General features: G+C 41.0%; 1 protein-coding gene across 1 annotated transcript in view; it reads right to left on the minus strand.

Annotated features, from left to right (window-relative positions):
- The window catches only part of LOC128638885 (vomeronasal type-2 receptor 26-like), a 170,152-nt gene that overhangs the window by 21,778 nt on the left and 128,840 nt on the right, over positions 1–19,534 (minus strand). The window contains exon 5 of the mRNA XM_053691013.1: positions 1,920–2,043. Within this exon, the coding sequence (XP_053546988.1) occupies positions 1,920–2,043 (124 nt within the window). The remainder of the gene's footprint in view (positions 1–1,919; positions 2,044–19,534) is intronic.

Consider the following 19,534-nt stretch of genomic DNA (forward strand, 5'->3'; position numbering starts at 1 on the left):
CCTTGGGTTGTTTATTTTGATAGGTAAATAAAAAATAAAAAACAAAGTTCTTTTTCAATTTAAATGGAGTGATAGCACAAATGATAAAAATTCTCCTGTGCTTTGCGCAAGTTTTCTCTGAAATTCCTCGTCCTTAAGGGGTTAAAGAGTTTACTTAAATAAAAAGAGATAAACGCTCAACCTTGGAACGAACAATAGCATAATAGCTTGTTTTATGGCTAGTTACCACCCAAGAAACAGCCTCTTTTTGCTCAACATGTACCATTCACAGAGAACTTTCCTGAAGCATATCAGTCTGACTTCATAGTACAGTACAGCCCCGAAATACCAGACAATCCCTCTCTGAATGAGAGAAAGCGCAAAACCCCAGACGTACTTTTCGGCCTATTGTGGGCCTCGTCAGTGAGATGCAGCCATATCCCTCTAGACACACTGAGCAACGGGTCCACGTCTGGATTCCTGCATCACACTTAGGGAGACTTCCCTGAATGTCATAATTTGCATAAATAAAAAGAGAGAAGCGCTCAACCTGGGAACGAACAATAGCATAATAGCTTGTTCTATGGCTAGTTACCACCCAAGAAGTAGATATGTGCAGTGTCGAAAAATTCGGTTCGGTTCGGATCGATTCGGACCAATTCGAATTTCGGTTCAGATCAATTCGAATTCGGATGAAATTGAATGAATTTGTTTCGGATTCTTTCAGATTCGTGGGAAACTTGGTTCGATTCGGTTCGATTCGAATAGATTCGGAATTTCGGTCAGTGTTAAGTGGGATGTGCTGTGTATTACACTAGTATACTGTACAATACTAGTGTAATACACGGCCATCCGAATCCATCCGAATCTACCGAATAAATTTGAATCAATTCAGATTTATTTGGTAGATTCGGCACTACCGCAATTCAGAAATTCGAATCGATCCGAAACTCCGAATTCGACAAATTCGTCCGAATTTCGATTCGGACCGAACCGAATTGCACATGTCTACCAAGAAGCAGCCTCTTTTTGCTCAACATGTGCCTTTCAGAGAGAAGAACTTTCCAATAGCATATCAGTCTGATCCTGACTTAACAGTACGTACAATCCAGCCCCGAAATACCAGGCAATCCCTCTCTGAACGAGAAACCTTAGACGTACGTTTCGGCCTAGTGTGGGCCTTGTTAGTGAAGTGCAGCCATATCCATCTATGCACTCTGAGCAATGGGGCCACGTCTGGATTCCCACATAACACTTAGGGAGACTGCCCTAAGAGTCATAATTTGCATAAATAAAAAAAGAGAAGCGCTCAACCTGGGAACGAACAATAGAATAATAGCTTGTTCTATGTCTAGTTACCACCCAAGAAGCAGCCTCTTTTTGCTCAACATGTGCCTTTCACAGAGAACTTTTCTGTTGCATATCAGTCTGATCCTGACTTAACAGTACAGCCCAGCCCCGAAATACCAGGCAATCCTTCTCTGAAAGAAAGAAACGGCAAAACCCCTGACGTACGTTTCAGCCTAGTGTGGGCCTCGTCAGTGAGGTGCGGACATATCCCTCTATGCACACTGAGCACACTTAGGGAGACTTCTCTAAGAGTCATAGTTTGAATAAATTAAAAGAGAGAAACGCTCAACCTGGGAATGAACAATAGCATATTAGCTTGTTCTATGGCTAATTACCACCCAAGAAGCAGCATCTTTAACAAGTTGTTTTTTCATTTGCATGATAGAAATGAATTAAGTTTAATGTCTCTTTGAATCTATAATTTATCTATTATACCGTAAAGACAAATTGCCAATAGGCATTGCATGTATTGTCATGTTAGACTACTTCAAAAGCAATATTTCTATACTGTAAAATCTAGAAAGATATATCACTTATTTAACACATACAGAAGGTGACAGTATGAATAGTTGACATTAAATGACACACACCAGTTCTGTTGGATATTTCCCCATCTGAACAGGGCACACAGTCATAACAACAAATGGGCTTTAATTGCTGAAGTGCTTTCCTGTATCCGGGAGGACAGCTCTCACTGCAAACAGAGCGAGGGGTCTGATGAAGACAACACAGAAAAAAAAACAGTATTAAATCAATATAAATAATGGGTTTTTTTTATATCACATTAGCTTATTTTTTTATAAACTTAAGCAAAGCACTTCACATGACTTGTTTAAAGGAACACTATACTGTAAAAAAGTTTTTTTCCTTAATGTGCCTGATATAACAGCTGCAGAGTATTAAATGGGTGTAAAATTATTCTTTTAGTTTCATTTTTGCATTTGAAAGAGTAGTTTTTCCTCATTGAAACCTTAACCTATTGACCTCAAGATCATGCCCATTTAAAGGGACATTCCAGTCAAAATTTTAAATCGATAAATTACATATTTGTATAGAAACATATTTGCAATATACATGTATTGGCAAAAATGCTTCTAGTAAAAATATATCACTGTTTTAGTGTTAACATTTTTCCATGCACGTGCATGTGAAGCATAGCTAGATATTCTCAGCACACCAGCATTTTAAATACTGCAGCAGCTCAGAGGGTCAATTAGGCTTATTTTTTTTATTTTATTTTTTACTTGGTGGGGTTAGTTTAGAGGGGTTTTTGTTTAGAGGGAGGGTAGTTTACAGGGGGGTTATGTGTTAGTGTCTTTCTAGTTTGTGTTTTGAGGTTGCGGTTTAGGTTTTAATTTCCTAACCACCCCTCATACCTGTATGATGGTTGATTAGGTGATTATTGATGGTTATCATTTATTAGGCCTTAATCAACTAACCACCCCCATACCTCTATGAGGGTTGATTAAGTGATTAGGTTTGGGGTTAGGTTAGGGGTTAATAGAGCATTTATCTACAATTTTTAAAATATTATGTATTGTTATGTATGATGCATATTCTTTTAACTATTTTATATAAATTAATATTTTTTCTTCTTGCGTTTTTTATTATAAATATAAATATTTATTTTAAAATGTATATTCATGTTACAAAAGGCATTAGTGCTACAAATGTTTTATTGCATAATAGGCATTCAATAGTACTGTCTTTTTTAACATAAATATCTATTTTAAAAATATTTTAATATTATTATTATTATTATTATTATTATTATTATTATTGTAGAGTCTTAGGCCTAGATTTAGAGTTGGGCAGTAGCCGTCAAAACCAGTGTTAGAGGCTCCTAACGCTGGTTTTTACCGCCCTCTGGTAAATTAAAGCCAGTCATTAAAGGGTCTAACGCTCACTTTCCAGCCGCGACTTTTCCATACCGCAGATCCTCTTACGTCAATTGCGTATCCTATCTTTTCAATGGGATCTTTCTAACGCTGGTATTTAGAGTCGTGGCTGAAGTGAGCGTTAGAAATCTAACGACAAAACTCCAGCCGCAGAAAAAAGTCAGGAGTTAAGAGCTTTATGGGCTAACGCCGGTTTTTAAAGCTCTTAACTACTGTGCTCTAAAGTACACTAACACCCATAAACTACCTATGTACCCCTAAACTGAGGCCCCTCCACATCGCCGCCACTCTATTAAATTTTTTTAACCCCTAATCTGCCGACCGCACGCCGCTGCCACCTACGTTATCCCTATGAACCCCTAATCTGCTGCCCCTAACACCGCCGACCCATATATTATATTTATTAACCCCTAATATGCCGCCCCCAATGTTGCCGCTACCTACCTACACTTATTAACCCCTAATCTGCCGACCGGACCGCGCCGCTATTATAATAAAGTTATTAACCCCTAATCCGCCTCACTCCCGCCTCAATAACCCTATAATAAATAGTATTAACCCCTAATCTGCCCTCCCTAACATCGCCGACACCTAACTTCAAGTATTAACCCCTAATCTGCCGATCGGAGCTCACCGCTACTCTAATAAATTTTTTAACCCCTAAAGCTAATTCTAACCCTAACCCTAACACCCCCCTAAGTTAAATATAATTTTATTCTAACAAAATAAATTAACTCTTATTAAATAACTTATTCCTATTTAAAGCTAAATACTTACCTGTAAAATAAACCCTAATATAGCTACAATATAAATTATAATTATATTGTAGCTATTTTAGGATTAATATTTATTTTACAGGCAACTTTGTATTTATTTTAACCAGGTACAATAGCTATTAAATTGTTAATAACTATTTCATAGTTACCTAGTTAAAATAATTACAAAATTACCTGTAAAATAAATCCTAACCTAAGTTACAATTAAACCTAACACTACACTATCAATAAATTAACTAAATAAAATACCTACAATTATCTACAATGAAACCTAACACTACACTATCAATAAATAAATTAAATACAATTCCTACAAATAAATACAATTAAATAAACTAACTAAAGTACAAAAAATAAAAAATAACTAAGTTACAAAAAATAAAAAAATATTTACAAACATTAGAAAAAAATTACAACAATTTTAAACTAATTACACCTACTCTAAGCCCCCTAATAAAATAACAAAGACCCCCAAAATAAAAAAATGCCCTACCCTATTCTAAATTACAAAAGTTCAAAGCTCTTTTACCTTACCAGCCCTTAAAATGGCCCTTTGCGGGGCATGCCCCAAAGAATTCAGCTCTTTTGCCTGTAAAAAAAAAACATACAATACCCCCCCACATTACAACCCACCACCCACATACCCCAAATCTAACTCAAACCCCCCTTAAATAAACCTAACACTAATCCCCTGAAGATCTCCCTACCTTGTCTTCACCATGCCAGGTTCACCGATCGGTCCAGAAGAGGGTCCGAAGTCTTGATCCAAGCTCAAGCGGGGAGCTGAAGAGTGACGTCCATCCTCGGGCTGAAGTCTGGATCCAAGCGACGGCTGAAGAAATCCATCATCGGGCTGAAGTCTTGATCCAAGCGGGCGCTGAAGAAGTCCATCATCGGGATGAAGTCTTCTATGAAGCAGCATCTTCAATCTTCTTTCTTCCGGAGCCATCATCTTCCAGCCGACGCGGAACATCCTCTTCTACCGACGCCTACTCGCCGAATGACGGTTCCTTTAAATGACGTCATCCAATAGAATGCGAGCTCAATCTGATTGGCTGATCGGATCAGCCAATCGGATTGAACTTGATTCTGATTGGCTGATTCCATCAGCCAATCAGAATTTTCCTACCTTAATTCCGATTGGTTGATAGAATCCTATCAGCCAATCGGAATTCGACGGACGCCATCTTGGATGACGTCATTTAAAGGAACCGTCATTCGGCGAGTAGGCGTCGGTAGAAGAGGATGTTCCGCGTCGGCTGGAAGATGATGGCTCCGGAAGAAAGAAGATTGAAGATGCTGCTTCATAGAAGACTTCATCCCGATGATGGACTTCTTCAGCGCCCGCTTGGATCAAGACTTCAGCCCGATGATGGATTTCTTCAGCCGCCGCTTGGATCCAGACTTCAGCCCGAGGATGGACGTCACTCTTCAGCCCCCCGCTTGGGCTTGGATCAAGACTTCGGACCCTCTTCTGGACCGATCGGTGAACCTGGCATGGTGAAGACAAGGTAGGGAGATCTTCAGGGGCTTAGTGTTAGGTTTATTTAAGGGGGGTTTGGGTTAGATTTGGGGTATGTGGGTGGTGGGTTGTAATGTGGGGGGGTATTGTGTGTTTTTTTTTTACAGGCAAAAGAGCTGAATTCTTTGGGGCATGCCCCGCAAAGGGCCATTTTAAGGGCTGGTAAGGTAAAAGAGCTTTGAACTTTTGTAATTTAGAATAGGGTGGGGCATTTTTTATTTTGGGGGTCTTTGTTATTTTATTAGGGGGCTTAGAGTAGGTGTAATTAGTTTAAAATTGTTGTAATTTTTTTCTAATGTTTGTAAATATTTTTTTATTTTTTGTAACTTAGTTATTTTTTATTTTTTGTACTTTAGTTAGTTTATTTAATTGTATTTATTTGTAGGAATTGTATTTAATTTATTTATTGATAGTGTAGTGTTAGGTTTAATTGTAGATAATTGTAGGTATTTTATTTAATTAATTTATTGAAAGTGTAGTGTTAGGTTTAATTGTAACTTAGGTTAGGATTTATTTTACAGGTAATTTTGTAATTATTTTAACTAGGTAACTATTAAATAGTTATTAACTATTTAATAGCTATTGTACCTGGTTAAAATAATTACAAAGTTGCCTGTAAAATAAATATTAATCCTAAAATAGCTACAATATAATTATAATTTATATTGTAGCTATATTAGGGTTTATTTTACAGTTAAGTATTTAGCTTTAAATAGGAATAATTTATTTAATAAGAGTTAATTTATTTCGTTAGCTTTAAATTATATTTAATTTAGGGGGGTGTTAGGGTTAAAGTTAGACTTAGCTTTAGGGGTTAATAAATTTATTAGAGTAGCGGTGAGCTCCTGTCGGCAGATTAGGGGTTAATACTTGAAGTTAGGTGTCGGCAATGTTAGGGAGGGCAGATTAGGGGTTAATACTATTTATTATAGGGTTATTGAGGCGGGAGTGAGGCGGATAAGGGGTTAATACATTTATTATAGCAGCGCTCAGGTCCGGTCGGCAGATTAGGGGTTAATAAGTGTAGTTAGGTGGAGGCGACGTTGGGGGCGGCAGATTAGGGGTTAATAAATATAATATAGGGGTCGGCGATGTTAGGGCAGCAGATTAGGGGTACATAGGGATAATGTAGGTGGCGGGGGTGTATGGAGCGGCAGATTAGGGGTTAAAAATAATATGCAGGGGTCAGCAATAACGGGGGCGGCAGATTAGGGGTTAATAAGTGTAATGCTAGGGGTGTTTAGACTCGGGGTACATGTTAGGGTGTTAGGTGCAGACGTAGGAAGTGTTTCCCCATAGGAAACAATGGGGCTGCGTTAGGAGCTGAACGCGGCTTTTTTGCAGGTGTTAGGTTTTTTTTCAGCTCAAACAGCCCCATTGTTTTCTATGGGGGAATCGTGCACGAGCACGTTTTTTAAGCTGGTCACGTCCGTAAGCACCGCTGGTATCTAGAGTTGCAGTGGCGTTAAATTATGCTCTACGCTCCCTTTTTGGAGCCTAACGCACTGAAAACCCAGCCATTCTGTGAACTCTAAATACCAGCGGTATTTAAAAGGTGCGGGAGAAAAAAAGCACGCGTAGCTAACGCACCCCTTTGGCCGCCAAACTCTAAATCTAGCCGTTAGCTTCTACAGTTAGTTATAGGTTAATTGCAGATTGGGGTCAATTTTTAAATAATATGCATTGTCATGTACAATGCATATTGTTTAAATTATTGTAGATATCTTTAAATGAGTTTAATGTTTGCTTAACATTATTATTTTTTTTTTTTTATAATTTTTATTATTTTAAAAGATAAATGAACATAAGATCATCAAAAGCATGTACATACATATCAATAGTACATACATCAGGAATAACAGGATTAACCAGAGATAGTATTATATAAAATAATCACATAAAATAAGGAACACAAGAGAGAGAATGCTGGATGTTTGAGTCCATGTTCGGTGTCTGTTGGTCAATGATCTTATTCCCACCTCTCCATGGGAGGGTGCAAAAGTCCATTTGTTGTGGAAAAAAGACCCATATTATTAATAACCCATATAAATCAGCAAACTCCGTAGTGTATAGAGGTTTCATCATCATAAATGTTCATACCAAAACTATAGCTTAAACATAGAATATGACAATCAGAAGTGTTAACCAGATTATACATAGAGAAAAAAGGAACTGTGTCAAGCTTATCAAAAAAAAAAAAAAAAAGGGAGGGAGGTATACACCGACAAGGGATATGAGCGGGAAAGATTGGGAGGGTTCAGATAAGGGAAAGGAAAGGGGGAATGGGCAGGAGGATATTAGTAGCAACGGCTACAACTAACCCGAGGAACCTAAAGTCCCCAAAGTGTTTGTAGGAGGAATTACTCTGGGCGAAGTGCCCAAATTTTGGACTGAAGGTCTGTGGACCTGTGGACATGGGAGACATAGGACTCCATTCTTTTAACAAAATCCAGTATATCCATCACCTGTTCCCACGAAGGGACAGTGCGTTGCAGCCACATACGAGCTACAGCTAATTTAACAGCTAGAAATAGGTAAATACAGAATAGTTTCTGAGGTAGAGTCAATTTCCTAGGCAAGATGTGGAACAGGCATGAACTAGGGGACAGAGGTAAGTGGATATTCCCTGAAGAGCAGTATCGGATTGATTTTTGCCAAAGCGGCTGAATCTGACTGCAAGACCACCATATATGTTGGGGCGTTCCCAACTCCTCGCAGCCCCTCCAACATTTGGGTGAATTGACTGCCGAGATTTTAAATAAATGGATAGGAGTCATATGCCATTGTAGCATAACCTTGAGAAATAACTCGTACAGGGTTATGCAGTGTATAGCTTTCTTGGTTAATTGGACAGCCATCCGCCATTGTTGTGGCTCGTTTGAAACCATCAGGGAAGATTCCCATCGCCGTACTGGAGGGGATTTATAGAAAACTGGAGGCTTCATGAGTGTGAGATACGAGATGGACAGAAGTTTACCGGGGGATGTCATAGAATCCCAGCGAACTTCCCAAGCGGTTTTAGACCTCAGTGGGCCCGCACCAAAGCCCCACGAGAGGAGAAGGCTACGTAGTCTCCAGAATTCAAAGTGCAATCGAGGAGGCGGATTAAACTTCCGGAGAAAGTCCTGGTAGTTTAGTAGCTTATCCCCTGCATAGAAATCTGCTATTCTAGTCAAACCCAAAGCGAGCCATAAGTTGGGATGGGAGTCTGGCAATGACAATAGCAGCCCTCTAAGGGAATGCGATGGCGAGGGATGCGGCGCTACAGTCGAAAGGTTGCGAACCTTATCCCAAAACTGCAAATTCGATTTGACAATAGGATTAGTCAAGAGGGCTGGCGACCTAGAGTGTCTAGGGATCCACACCAGATCTTGTTCAATCTCTGCCCATCGACTTTCCAATGGCAGCTTCCATTGGGTTACATGAGAGAGTCTGGCAGCCTCATGGTATTTTAGGATATTGGGGGCAGCCGCCCCACCAGCCAGAAGAGGTTGTTGTAGAATATTAGTAGCAAGTCTCGGAACCTTATTGCGCCAAATGAATTTGTTACATAGCTGTTGGAATTTGTAAATTGTAGATCTAGGAATCGGGATGGGTAGGGAGCGGAATAGGTAGGTAAGCTTTGGTAGGAGGCTCATTTTGAAGGCCGCGATACGACCCAGCCATGACAGTGACGGGACATTCCAAGTGTCGGTCGATTTTTCAATAGTTGACAATAAGGGATTGAAATTCAATTCTATCATCTTCGGAATACTATGTGAGAGATAAACCCCGAGATGTTTGATGTGAGTCGTAGACCACATGAACTTATAAGTGCGTTTCAGTTAATTAAGAGTCCCGTCCGAAATGTTAATAGCGTACGCCTCAGTCTTGAGGACATTTAGCTTGTAGTAACTGACTAAGGAGAATTTATTCAGTAGGGAAAATAGATGGGGAAGAGAAGTAATAGGATCCGACACAAGCACTGTTAGGTCATCTGCAAACAGAGCAGTCTTCTGCTCCGTGTGATGGATACATACCCCTCGGATTAAGGGGCATGACCGGATGGCCTCGGCTAAGGGTTCCATCATGAGGGCAAAAATAAGTGGGGACATTGGACATCCTTGTCTCGTGCCGTTCGTTATTGAAAAAGGTCTGGAGCAAAACCCCAGACCCCTGACTACTGCCGACGGGGTAGAGTAAAGTGCCGCAATTGCCGTGATGAAGGGCTCCGGAAGACAAAAGCGCCGCAGCACAGCAAACATATATTTCCAGTTCACCCTGTCGAAGGCCTTCTCGGCGTCCAACAACAGGGTGACACAGGGCAAGTGGGAACCATGAGCTTCAAGGTAGACATTCAGGAGACGTCTTGTATTGTCTGGGCCTTGCCTATGTAGGACAAAGCCCACCTGGTCTGGTCTGACCAGCGCTGGTAGTAAAGAATTAAGGCGCGAGGCTAAAATCTTAGCGTACAACTTAACGTCTAGGTTCAACAGTGAAATCGGCCTATAGCTGCCACAAAGGGTCAAGTCCTTTCCCTGTTTCGGGAGAGTAATGATAGTGGCCTGTAAAAATTCGGCCGAAAAGGTGCCCGCTCGCTTGCTAGCGTAAAGAAACGTCCTAGAATGGGAAGTAGTTGGGTTTGAAACTTTTTATAAAATAGATCAGAGAAGCCGTCTGGTCCTGGTGATTTAAAGGCCTTAAGAGATTTGATAGCTTTTTTAATCTCTATTAGTGAAATGGGATTCTGCAAAGAGTCAATGCAGTCTTGGGGAGCCGAAGGGAGGTTCAGCGAGGCTAAAAATGTCTCAATATTTTCAGATGTTGGAGGGCTAATTGAGCCGTCCTGTTGTAGATTATAGAGGGCGGCATAGTAATCTGCAAAAGCATTGCCAATATCTGTGGGTTTTATAACACACCGTCCATCTACCTTCAGCATGGGGATGCGTGCTGCCGCCGTTTTCTGGCATAACCTATTGGCCAATAATCTATCAGCTTTATTACCCTTATGGTAGTATATTTCTTTAAGCCGTATAAGTCTCACGGCTGTCCTCTCGGACTCCAACTGTACTATACGGGCCTTAAGATCCACTAGTTGCTTGGACAGTGTATCTGTGGGGTTCATTTTATGTTCCCCAGAAATCTTTCGGAGGCTCATAGTAAGCTGTGCAAGGGTTTCTCCTTTGCGTTTTTTCTCGGCTGCTGCTATTTTTATAAACGACCCTCGGATATATGCTTTCAGTGCAGCCCATAAAGTGAAGTCGTCAACTTCACCATTGTCATTAGAAGCTAGAAACTCGGTAATGTCTTCAGCAATGGAAGCCTCCGTTCCAGGATTGGAAAACAAGTGAGGATGCAAGCGCCATGTTGCCGCTCGTTGAAGTTCTATGGAGGATCGTAAATTAATATATACAGGATCGTGGTCGGACCATGGGCATTGAGGAATCCAAGTACGAGTCACACCATCCAGAAGACCCGGGTCACAAAAGAAAAAATCTAACCGCGAATATGAGCGATGTACTGGAGAGAAATAAGTATAATCCCGAGCAGTCGAGTTAAGGGCACGCCAGATGTCAAATAGGTTGAAGCGGTAGATTAAGTGTCGAAATTGGTGCGATAGTTCAGCCATTGGCTTAGGGAATTTGCGGGGGGTGTCCGATCGTCTATCCAGATTGGGGTCCCATATAAGATTGAAATCCCCGGCGAGAAGCAAAAGGCCCTGACGCAGAGTCTCCAGTTTCTGGAGAAACTTGCGTAAAAACCGAATGTGTTGCTTATTAGATCCATAGTAGGAGGCTAGCGTATACAGCGCACCGTCCAGTTTACAGACTAGAATCAAGTATCGTCCCTGAGGGTCAGAGTCAACAAAAATTTTCTCGTAAGAGACATCTTTATGTATGAGGATAGCCGTTCCTCTTGATTTCTGAGAGAAACTGGCAGTTTCAACTATCGGATACAATTTAGACTGGATGGGTGTCTTTGTACCTTTTACCCAATGGGTCTCTTGAAGGAAAACCAGGTGGGCCCGAGACTTGGCTAAAGATCTAAGGCAGAGACTGCGCTTAGTCGGAGAGTTGAGTCCTCTCACATTGTGAGTGACACAACAGTATGGCATAGTTACAAATGTGCGTCCTCTCGCTATGGACTGGGATCGGGTGGATTATCAGGACAGAGAAAAAAAAAAAAAAAAGGGGGTAAGGTGCAATAGACAGTGATGGGTAGTTGGGGAAGGGACAAATAGGGCGGAGGACAAGGGAGGAAAAGGGGAGGGAAAGAGAAAAAAAAAAAAAAAAGGGAAAGAGGAGCGTTTAGGATAAATACAATTCAACACAGTCTCATAAATAAAAGAAAATAATACTGGTACAAACAATATCCAAAATAAAACGTACAAACAGTCAAATAAGAGTACAAGGTGCGGTATATAAACAAGGTAAACCGCATATGCAGTCTCTAGAATACGTTTCCAGAGTACTTTAAATGGGGGGAGTGGTAGCCAGTGCCAGCTGGCAATTTAGTTATTAAATCCACATCATTGGGAGAGCTTGGCAGGGGAAAGAAAGAATAAAGTGTGAATGGAAGAGAGGAGGGAGGGATAAGTACACACACAGGCTCCGGATCCAGGGGGGAAAGATTGACAGAGTGGGTAGAAAATAAGAGGGGAAGGTCAAGATGGGATAAAAGGAAGAGAGAGAGAAAAAGAAAGAAAAAAAAAAAAAAAGGAAGAGGGGAAGAGAAGAGGGGGAGAGTGGGAGGAAATAGCATCAATTTCGGACCAAATCTATTAATGCAATAGTAGTGAATGTTAAACATCAACATAACAGTGAGAATCTAAAGCAAAAGGGCAAACCAGCCCCCTGTTCAGCACCCCACCTCCACATCCCGAAAATCACAGGTAGTTCATCAACCCATCTAGCAGGAGATGGGTCTGATAGTATGCTAATGGTGGAGGAAGCATGCAGCACAGGATGGCCCAGGTATTGCAAAATATATCAGCCAAGATGTGGCTCCACATAACCATATAACATATAAAAGGTAGTACAATGTAAGAAAACATCAACAGTATTGATAAATTAGGCCATCAGCTGGCGGAATGTATCCGCCCCGCCAACCGAGTAAACTTTTGTAGTACCCAACAATATAATAACCGCTATGATAAAAACAACATATAATCTGTACACTGCAGTGAGTACACGGCATCTTCAAGCACTATCGATTAAATACTAGAGAACTATTATGCCAGTTGGAGAGCACGATACCTCCCGGTGTTGCGGGCGGCAAACAGTGCCCAAACCCATTGTAAGATAGATGGGGGGGGATGTCACCGAAAGAGGTACCGTGAAGCACAAGTGGCATATACAACACAGCATACACCATCTGTAATTTAGATTGAGTAGAAAATAAATGACAAATCTGAGAGAACAATGCATATGAAAGCGAGGTCACCACAAAATGGTGCATTCAATGTTGCATCTCCATTATGCGGCCATCTCACGTTCCAGATAAACAAAGCATATTAACAATAAGAGAGTAGAAATATGTTCTTAAAAGCTCAGGTGTTTCCCGGGCCCCCATAGCAAATAGGAAAAGTTATCCCCAGTAGGAGATGAGACTTGGAGAGAAGAGAGAAGAAAAAGAAAAAGAGAAGAGAGAGAAAAAAAAAAAAAAAAGTTGGAAAAAAGAAGGAAAGAAAGAACAAAAAGATAGTAAGTAGTATAGAGAGTAGACCCATATACACTTTAAAATAAAATACTTTGCATATATCAAACCTAAGGAGGAGGAAAAAAAAAAAACATTTAGCAATGGAAAGTCACTTGTAGAGTATATTGACAGGCGGTTAGTGAGCAGTGAGGAGGTGGAGATGCTCCACCACCCCTATACCTCATGTGCAGTCATCGTCATCTGCTCGTGTCTGAGTAGTTGTAGCTAAGTCACTGGATGGTCTTTGGGGTAAAGGACCCCATTGTGGGACCATAGGGTTCAAAGAGCTTTGTAGTGGAGTGTCAGGTGAAGATGAAGATGTGGCACTCCATTTTTGCAGAAGGTTGTGACTTTGTTCAAGAGTGGTAACAATATACTGCTGGTTGTCCTTGAGAACAAAAAGTCTGGTCGGATGACCCCATCTATACTTTATGTTGTTTGTCCTAAGAAACTTGGTGAAACTTCCAAAAGACTTTCGCTGCTGAAGGGTGTGGTGAGAGAGATCGGCAAAGATGTTAATGTCCTGGAATTGTTCAGGCAAGGTAGGTTTGGACATAGAGGCTCTTACTAACCTCTCTTTGTATGTGTAGAAGTGTAGCCGAACAATGACATCTCTTGGTTTGTCAGTTGCTAGACTTCTAGGGCGTAGAGCCCTGTGTGCCCTATCAATGAGTCCCTCATTTGGATTTGCCGGTGGCGCCAGAAGATTGAAAAATTCAGAAAGGTGGGTGACCAAGTCACTAGAGGATATGCTTTCAGGAATCCCCCTGAGGCGTAGATTATTCCGGCGGGATCGGTCTTCAGCATCCGCCACTTTGTTTTCTAGCATAATAAGCTGTTCCGCCAAACTCTGGGCATATGCTAGGACATTACCCTGTTCAACTATCATGTCTTCCTGCTTCCTCTAAATTGTGTCCACTCTTTCAGAAGTAGATGTCAGATCTCGCCGCATCTCAGCCAGCGAGGCAGTTATTTGGGACTGAAAAGAGGAGTGATGTGCCTCAAGCAAAGTTTGCAAGGATGATAAAATAAACGAAGGTGTCACAGTTGTTGGGGCTGCATCTTGGAGGGCTTGGAGGGTATTGGATACTAAATCTGATCCATGTGTTGAGGTATTAGTGCTATCTTGTGAATCTTCATTCGTAGATAATATCATAGGATTGAAATGGTCCACCACAGTCCTTTTAGGGCCACCTACCGGCTTTGGCTTCCGTTTGTTGGATTGTGCCATCTTCAGGACTTCAAATGGCACCCCTGACAATTAAGAGCACAGGACACAACTAGAAGATCAAAATTTTATAAACTGATGTTGCAGAGTAATCCAGAGTAATGTGTATATGTAGTAGGATCCGGAGCCTGAGGGGCCTCCCCTCCCCTTAGGCAATACAATTAGCAGCACATTTTAAGGTAGAAGAGTGCTGTTGATTCTCTTAAGGTGTTTCTTGTGTTTCACATATGTTGCTATTGGTGTAGTATATGATTTCCAGACCTCCGCTGGGGTAGTTGTCACTCAGGGTCAAGAATCATGTATGGCACCCTCCTGAGGGAGTGCCCCCTTTTGGGCGAAGCGGGAAAAAGGAGATGGGGTATGACCCGTCACCACTGAGGATAGCGGGAAAGGGAGGAGGGTGTCAAATCTGGCCCTAGGAATCAATGAAGTCTGGCATTACAGCAGTACTTTAGAATAATGTTCGCCTTCGATTCTGGCGCTGAGGGTCTTTTCCAAAAAGAAAAAAAAAATACACAGCTGTACAGTAACTTGTAAAAAAGGGCACAGTTCTTCTTAATGTCAGTAAGAGAGCTTTTGCTGCACAGAGGCTAATGTTATCTGATTTAGGCGTGTGGAGGATCAGTATAGAGCAAAGTGTCCAAATATGAAGGCAAAATAAATGAGGTATATTTCAGACTACACACTGGTAATTAGAGGATTTCACATTATAAAGAGCGATAGTAGAGTGTGTGAAGATGTAAAGTAATGGTTTCCATTTGCCACTCACAGAGTTGTAAGGCTTATTCAAATAAAATCGCAGTGAGGTAGCAGTTGTATATAATGCTTCAACAGAAGGTAGAATGATGGCTATAAAGCCAGATCTAAGGAACCTGAATTGAATGTCTCTTAGTGAAAGAAAGAAAAAAAAAAGCAAGTTGTTGGTTACTTACAAACTGCCACGTGGGATGCCGTTAGGAGTGTTGAGTTTCTAGTACCATAAAAAACTGGTTGCTAACCAGTATATTCACCTCTCCCAGTGTGCTTGGTAGTCCGGTGGCTCAAGGAGATGGTCCTGCAGTAATCAGGTGTAATTCCGCCAGTGAAGGCTTAACTGCGTGTGCCGGTGTAGGCCGCGACCGCTGCCTTTCCTGTAAAGTGGTCTGGAGCTCCCAAGCGGTTGTTGTTTGCGGTTGTAAATTTTTGCAAAAACGAGCAAGAAACAGTGCCGGGTGGTTGTATTAGCTGCCCTAGATATGTTTTGGGCAATTTCGCTGTATTTAGCAGGTTATATGAGCTAAAATATCACTTTTTTGGCCAGAGCTCTGTCTCCACACTTCCTACCAGTTTAGCTGCCAGCTCCGCCCCCCTGATTAACATTATTTTAAACATAAACATTTATTTTCAAATATACGGCTCTTTTTCACTACCGCTCGTATTACGAGTCTTGCGGGTTTAGGTGTACCATACACTTTTTTGGCCGTAACGCAACGTAACTACCGCAGCTTTCAAAAAGTCCTTTTTCAAAGGGACTTCCTTTGTGCTGGTATTACGAGTTTGCCTGTCCGGCCAAAAAGTGAGCGGTACAGTCTATAACTACAAGATCCATACCGTAAACTGAAAGTCTGTAGTTTTGGGTTTTATGCTACAACGCCGTAACATAAAACTCATAACTAAAGTGCTAAAAAGTACACTAACAACCTTAAGCTACCTATTAATCGCAAACACTAAAATAAAACATATTAACCCCTAAACCGCCGCACTCCTGTATCGTAAACACTAGTTAAATATTATTAACCCCTAATCTAATGTCCATAAGATCGCCGCAACCTACATTACTGTTATTAAGCCCTAATCTGATGTCCCTAACATCGCCACCACTATACTAAAGTTATTAACCCCTAAACCTAACCCTAAGTCTAACCCTAACACTAACACCCACTAACTTTAATATAATTAAAATAAATCTAAACTAAACTTACTATCATTAACTAAATAATTCATATTTAAAGCTAAATACTTATTATTTATTATTATTATTATAATTTATTTATTAAGCGCCAACATATTCCGCAGCGCTGTTCATGGATACAATTCATTTAAATAAAACAATACAAGACTTGTAAGATACAGGACAAAATTTACAAACACATACAGGAGGGATTGAGGGCCCTATTCCCATGGGAACTTACAATCTAGAAGGGTAGGAGGTTGAGAAACAGGAGGTGAGGACTGCAAGATTGAGAAAGATGTTAATACAGAGTTAGATGAGGAAAATGTTAGGTAAGTTAAATTAATTTATTATTGAGTTGGGTGGTAGGCTTCCCTGAACAGAAAAGAATTCAGGGAACATTTAAAGGAAGAAATATTAGGGCAAAGCCTGACAGCATGAGGGAGAGTGTTCCAGAGGGTAGGTTCTGCACGACAGAAGTCCTGCAGTCTAGCATGAGAGGAGGTGATAGTTGCGGATGCAAGGAGCAGGTCATTGTTGGATCTTAGTGGACGGGCTGGAGAATACTTGTGTATTAGAGAGGATAGGTAGAGGGGAGCGGCATTGGTGAGAGCTTTGTATGTAAGGGTGAGAATTTTGAATTTGATACTTACCTATAAAATAAACCCTAAACTAGCTACAATATAACTAATAGTTACATTGTAGCTATCTTAGGTTTTATTTTTATTTCACAGCTAAGTGTGTATTTATTTTAACTTGGTAGACTAGTTAGTAAATAGTTATTAACTATTTACTAGCTACCTAGCTAAAAAAATACAAATGTATCTGTAAAATAAAACCTAACCTGTCTTGCACTAACACCCAACCTTATACTACAATTAAATAAATTACATTAATTAAATACAAATAACTAAATTACAAAATAAAACAAACACTAAATTAAACAAAATAAAAAAGAAATGATCAAATATTTAAACTAATTACACCTAATCTAATAGCCCTATTAAAATAAAAAAGCCCCCCCAAAGCGGCAGAAGTCGGCAGAAGTCTTCCTCCAAGTGGGCCGAAGTCTTCATCCAAGCCAGCAGAAGTCTTCATCCAGACGGCATCTTCTATCTTCATCCATCTGGCGCAGAGCAGCTCCATCTTCAAGACATCCGGCGCAGAGCATCCTCTTCAATCGATGGCTCTTCCAGAATGAAGGTTCCTTTAAGGGACGTCATCCAAGATGACGTCCCTTGAATTCCGATTGGCTGATAGAATTCTATTAGCCAATCGGAATTAAAGGTGAAAAAATCCTATTGGCTGATGCAATCAACCAATAGGATTGAGCTTCAATCCTATTGGCTGATCCAATCAGCCAATAGGATTGAGCTTGCATTCTATTGGCTGTTCTTAGGGGTTAATAAGTGTAGGTAGGTGGTGGCGACATTGGGGGCGGCAGATTAGGGGTTAATAGGTGTAGGTAGGTGGTGGCGATGTTAGGAGCGTTAGATTAGGGGTTAATAAGTATAATGTAGGTGGCGGCGACATTGGGAGCAGCAGATTAGGGGTTAATAACTGTAATGTAAGTGGTGGCGATGTCGGGGGCGGCAGATTAGGGGTTAATAAGTATAATGTCGTGTCGGCGATGTCGGGGGCAGCACATTAGGGGTTAATAAGTGTAGGTAGGTGGCGGTGATGTCAGGGGCAGCAGATTAGGGGTGTTTTTATGTTAGGGTGTTATGTGTAAACATAACTTTTCTTTCCCTATAGGAATCAAAGAGGCAGTGTTATGGAGCTATGGGGAAATAGTGCACAAGCATGTAAAACCAGCTCAAAGCAGCGGTGGTATTGGAGTGCGGTATGGAGCTCAATTTTGCGCAACGCTTATTGCCTGCTAACGCAGGGTTTTTGCAAACCTGTAATAGCAGCGATATAGGGAGGTGAGCGGTGACAATAACTTGCAAGTTAGCACCAAGCAGCTCTTACCGCAAAACTCGTAAACTAGTCGATATATTTTTATGTTTGAAATAATAGCAAGCAAACATTAAATCCCTTTTTAGATATCTCCAATACTTTAAATAATCTACATTGTACATGACAATGCATACTTTGTCATATAGATGAGTTAAACACAAGAGAATGGGGGACACTTCAAATCTGGTACCCCATTCCACCCAGAAGGTAGCACCCCCCAATAAGTGGTATCCCTAGTTGCCTCATCAAATTGCTGACAATATAATAAAAGACCAACTTGATCCCTTGCACCCTATTCGATTGTTACCCCTTTTAAGTAGTAGCGGACCGGAGCTCAATTCCAGAACACCACTGAGTTCCAGGAGGCCGGATAGGCCAAGGATGTTTTGGTCCTCTGGTGGTTGGCTGCTGGCGTTTTATTGCATCTCTGTGACACATTATTTAAACATTGATGTTAACTTTAGCGACGTAGCTTCACAGTTATAATAAGGAGGTTTATTATTTATAGTATAGTTTATTATAGTTAACTGGGAGTTACAGGGGAGTGTTGTTTAGACATGATGTCAGTGTAGGTGGTATTAGGACCTAGCTGTGCATTCTGAGGGGGTGTAGGTTAGGCATGACGTAGGTGTAGGCGGTCAGGGGGAGTTAGCTCGGTGGTGCATGGAGAGTGTAGGTTTGCCGTAATGTAGGTGCAGCTGGTCGGTGGGAGATAACGAGGTGGAGCAGGGGGAGTGTAGGTTAGACATCAAATAGTTATTGCATTCAGGGGGGTTTAGCGATGCGTGCTAGTGGGAGTATCCTACACTTTGCTTTAGACACATAAACACAAGATCGATAATTTTAAAGCAGTGAAGAGGATAGCGGCCATGTTTGTCTCGCCAGCTATCAGCTGCCGAGACAACATTGCCTGAGCTAGTTAGAGTAGGTGTTGTAAAACTTAGGTCCCCATGGCAATATTTGAAGTGTGTCTACATGAAAACTAATTTTAGTTTTAGTGAGTGCACTATTTGTGTAAGCACACTTCAAATAGTCCCCCCCCCCTCCACAGTAAAATACTGCCAAGTGGCGATGTTGTCGATATGGGCGGTGACATCATGCTTCCATTCATCACCACTCACACGGAATCGATCGGACATGCCCCTTTTTTTTAGAAAATTCCGATATACCATCGGGCTGAGATAACGACAAGGCCATCAAAGCATATTTGAACAC

The sequence above is a fragment of the Bombina bombina genome, chromosome 8 (genome assembly GCF_027579735.1).
Source record: "Bombina bombina isolate aBomBom1 chromosome 8, aBomBom1.pri, whole genome shotgun sequence".
Lineage (NCBI taxonomy): Eukaryota > Metazoa > Chordata > Amphibia > Anura > Bombinatoridae > Bombina > Bombina bombina.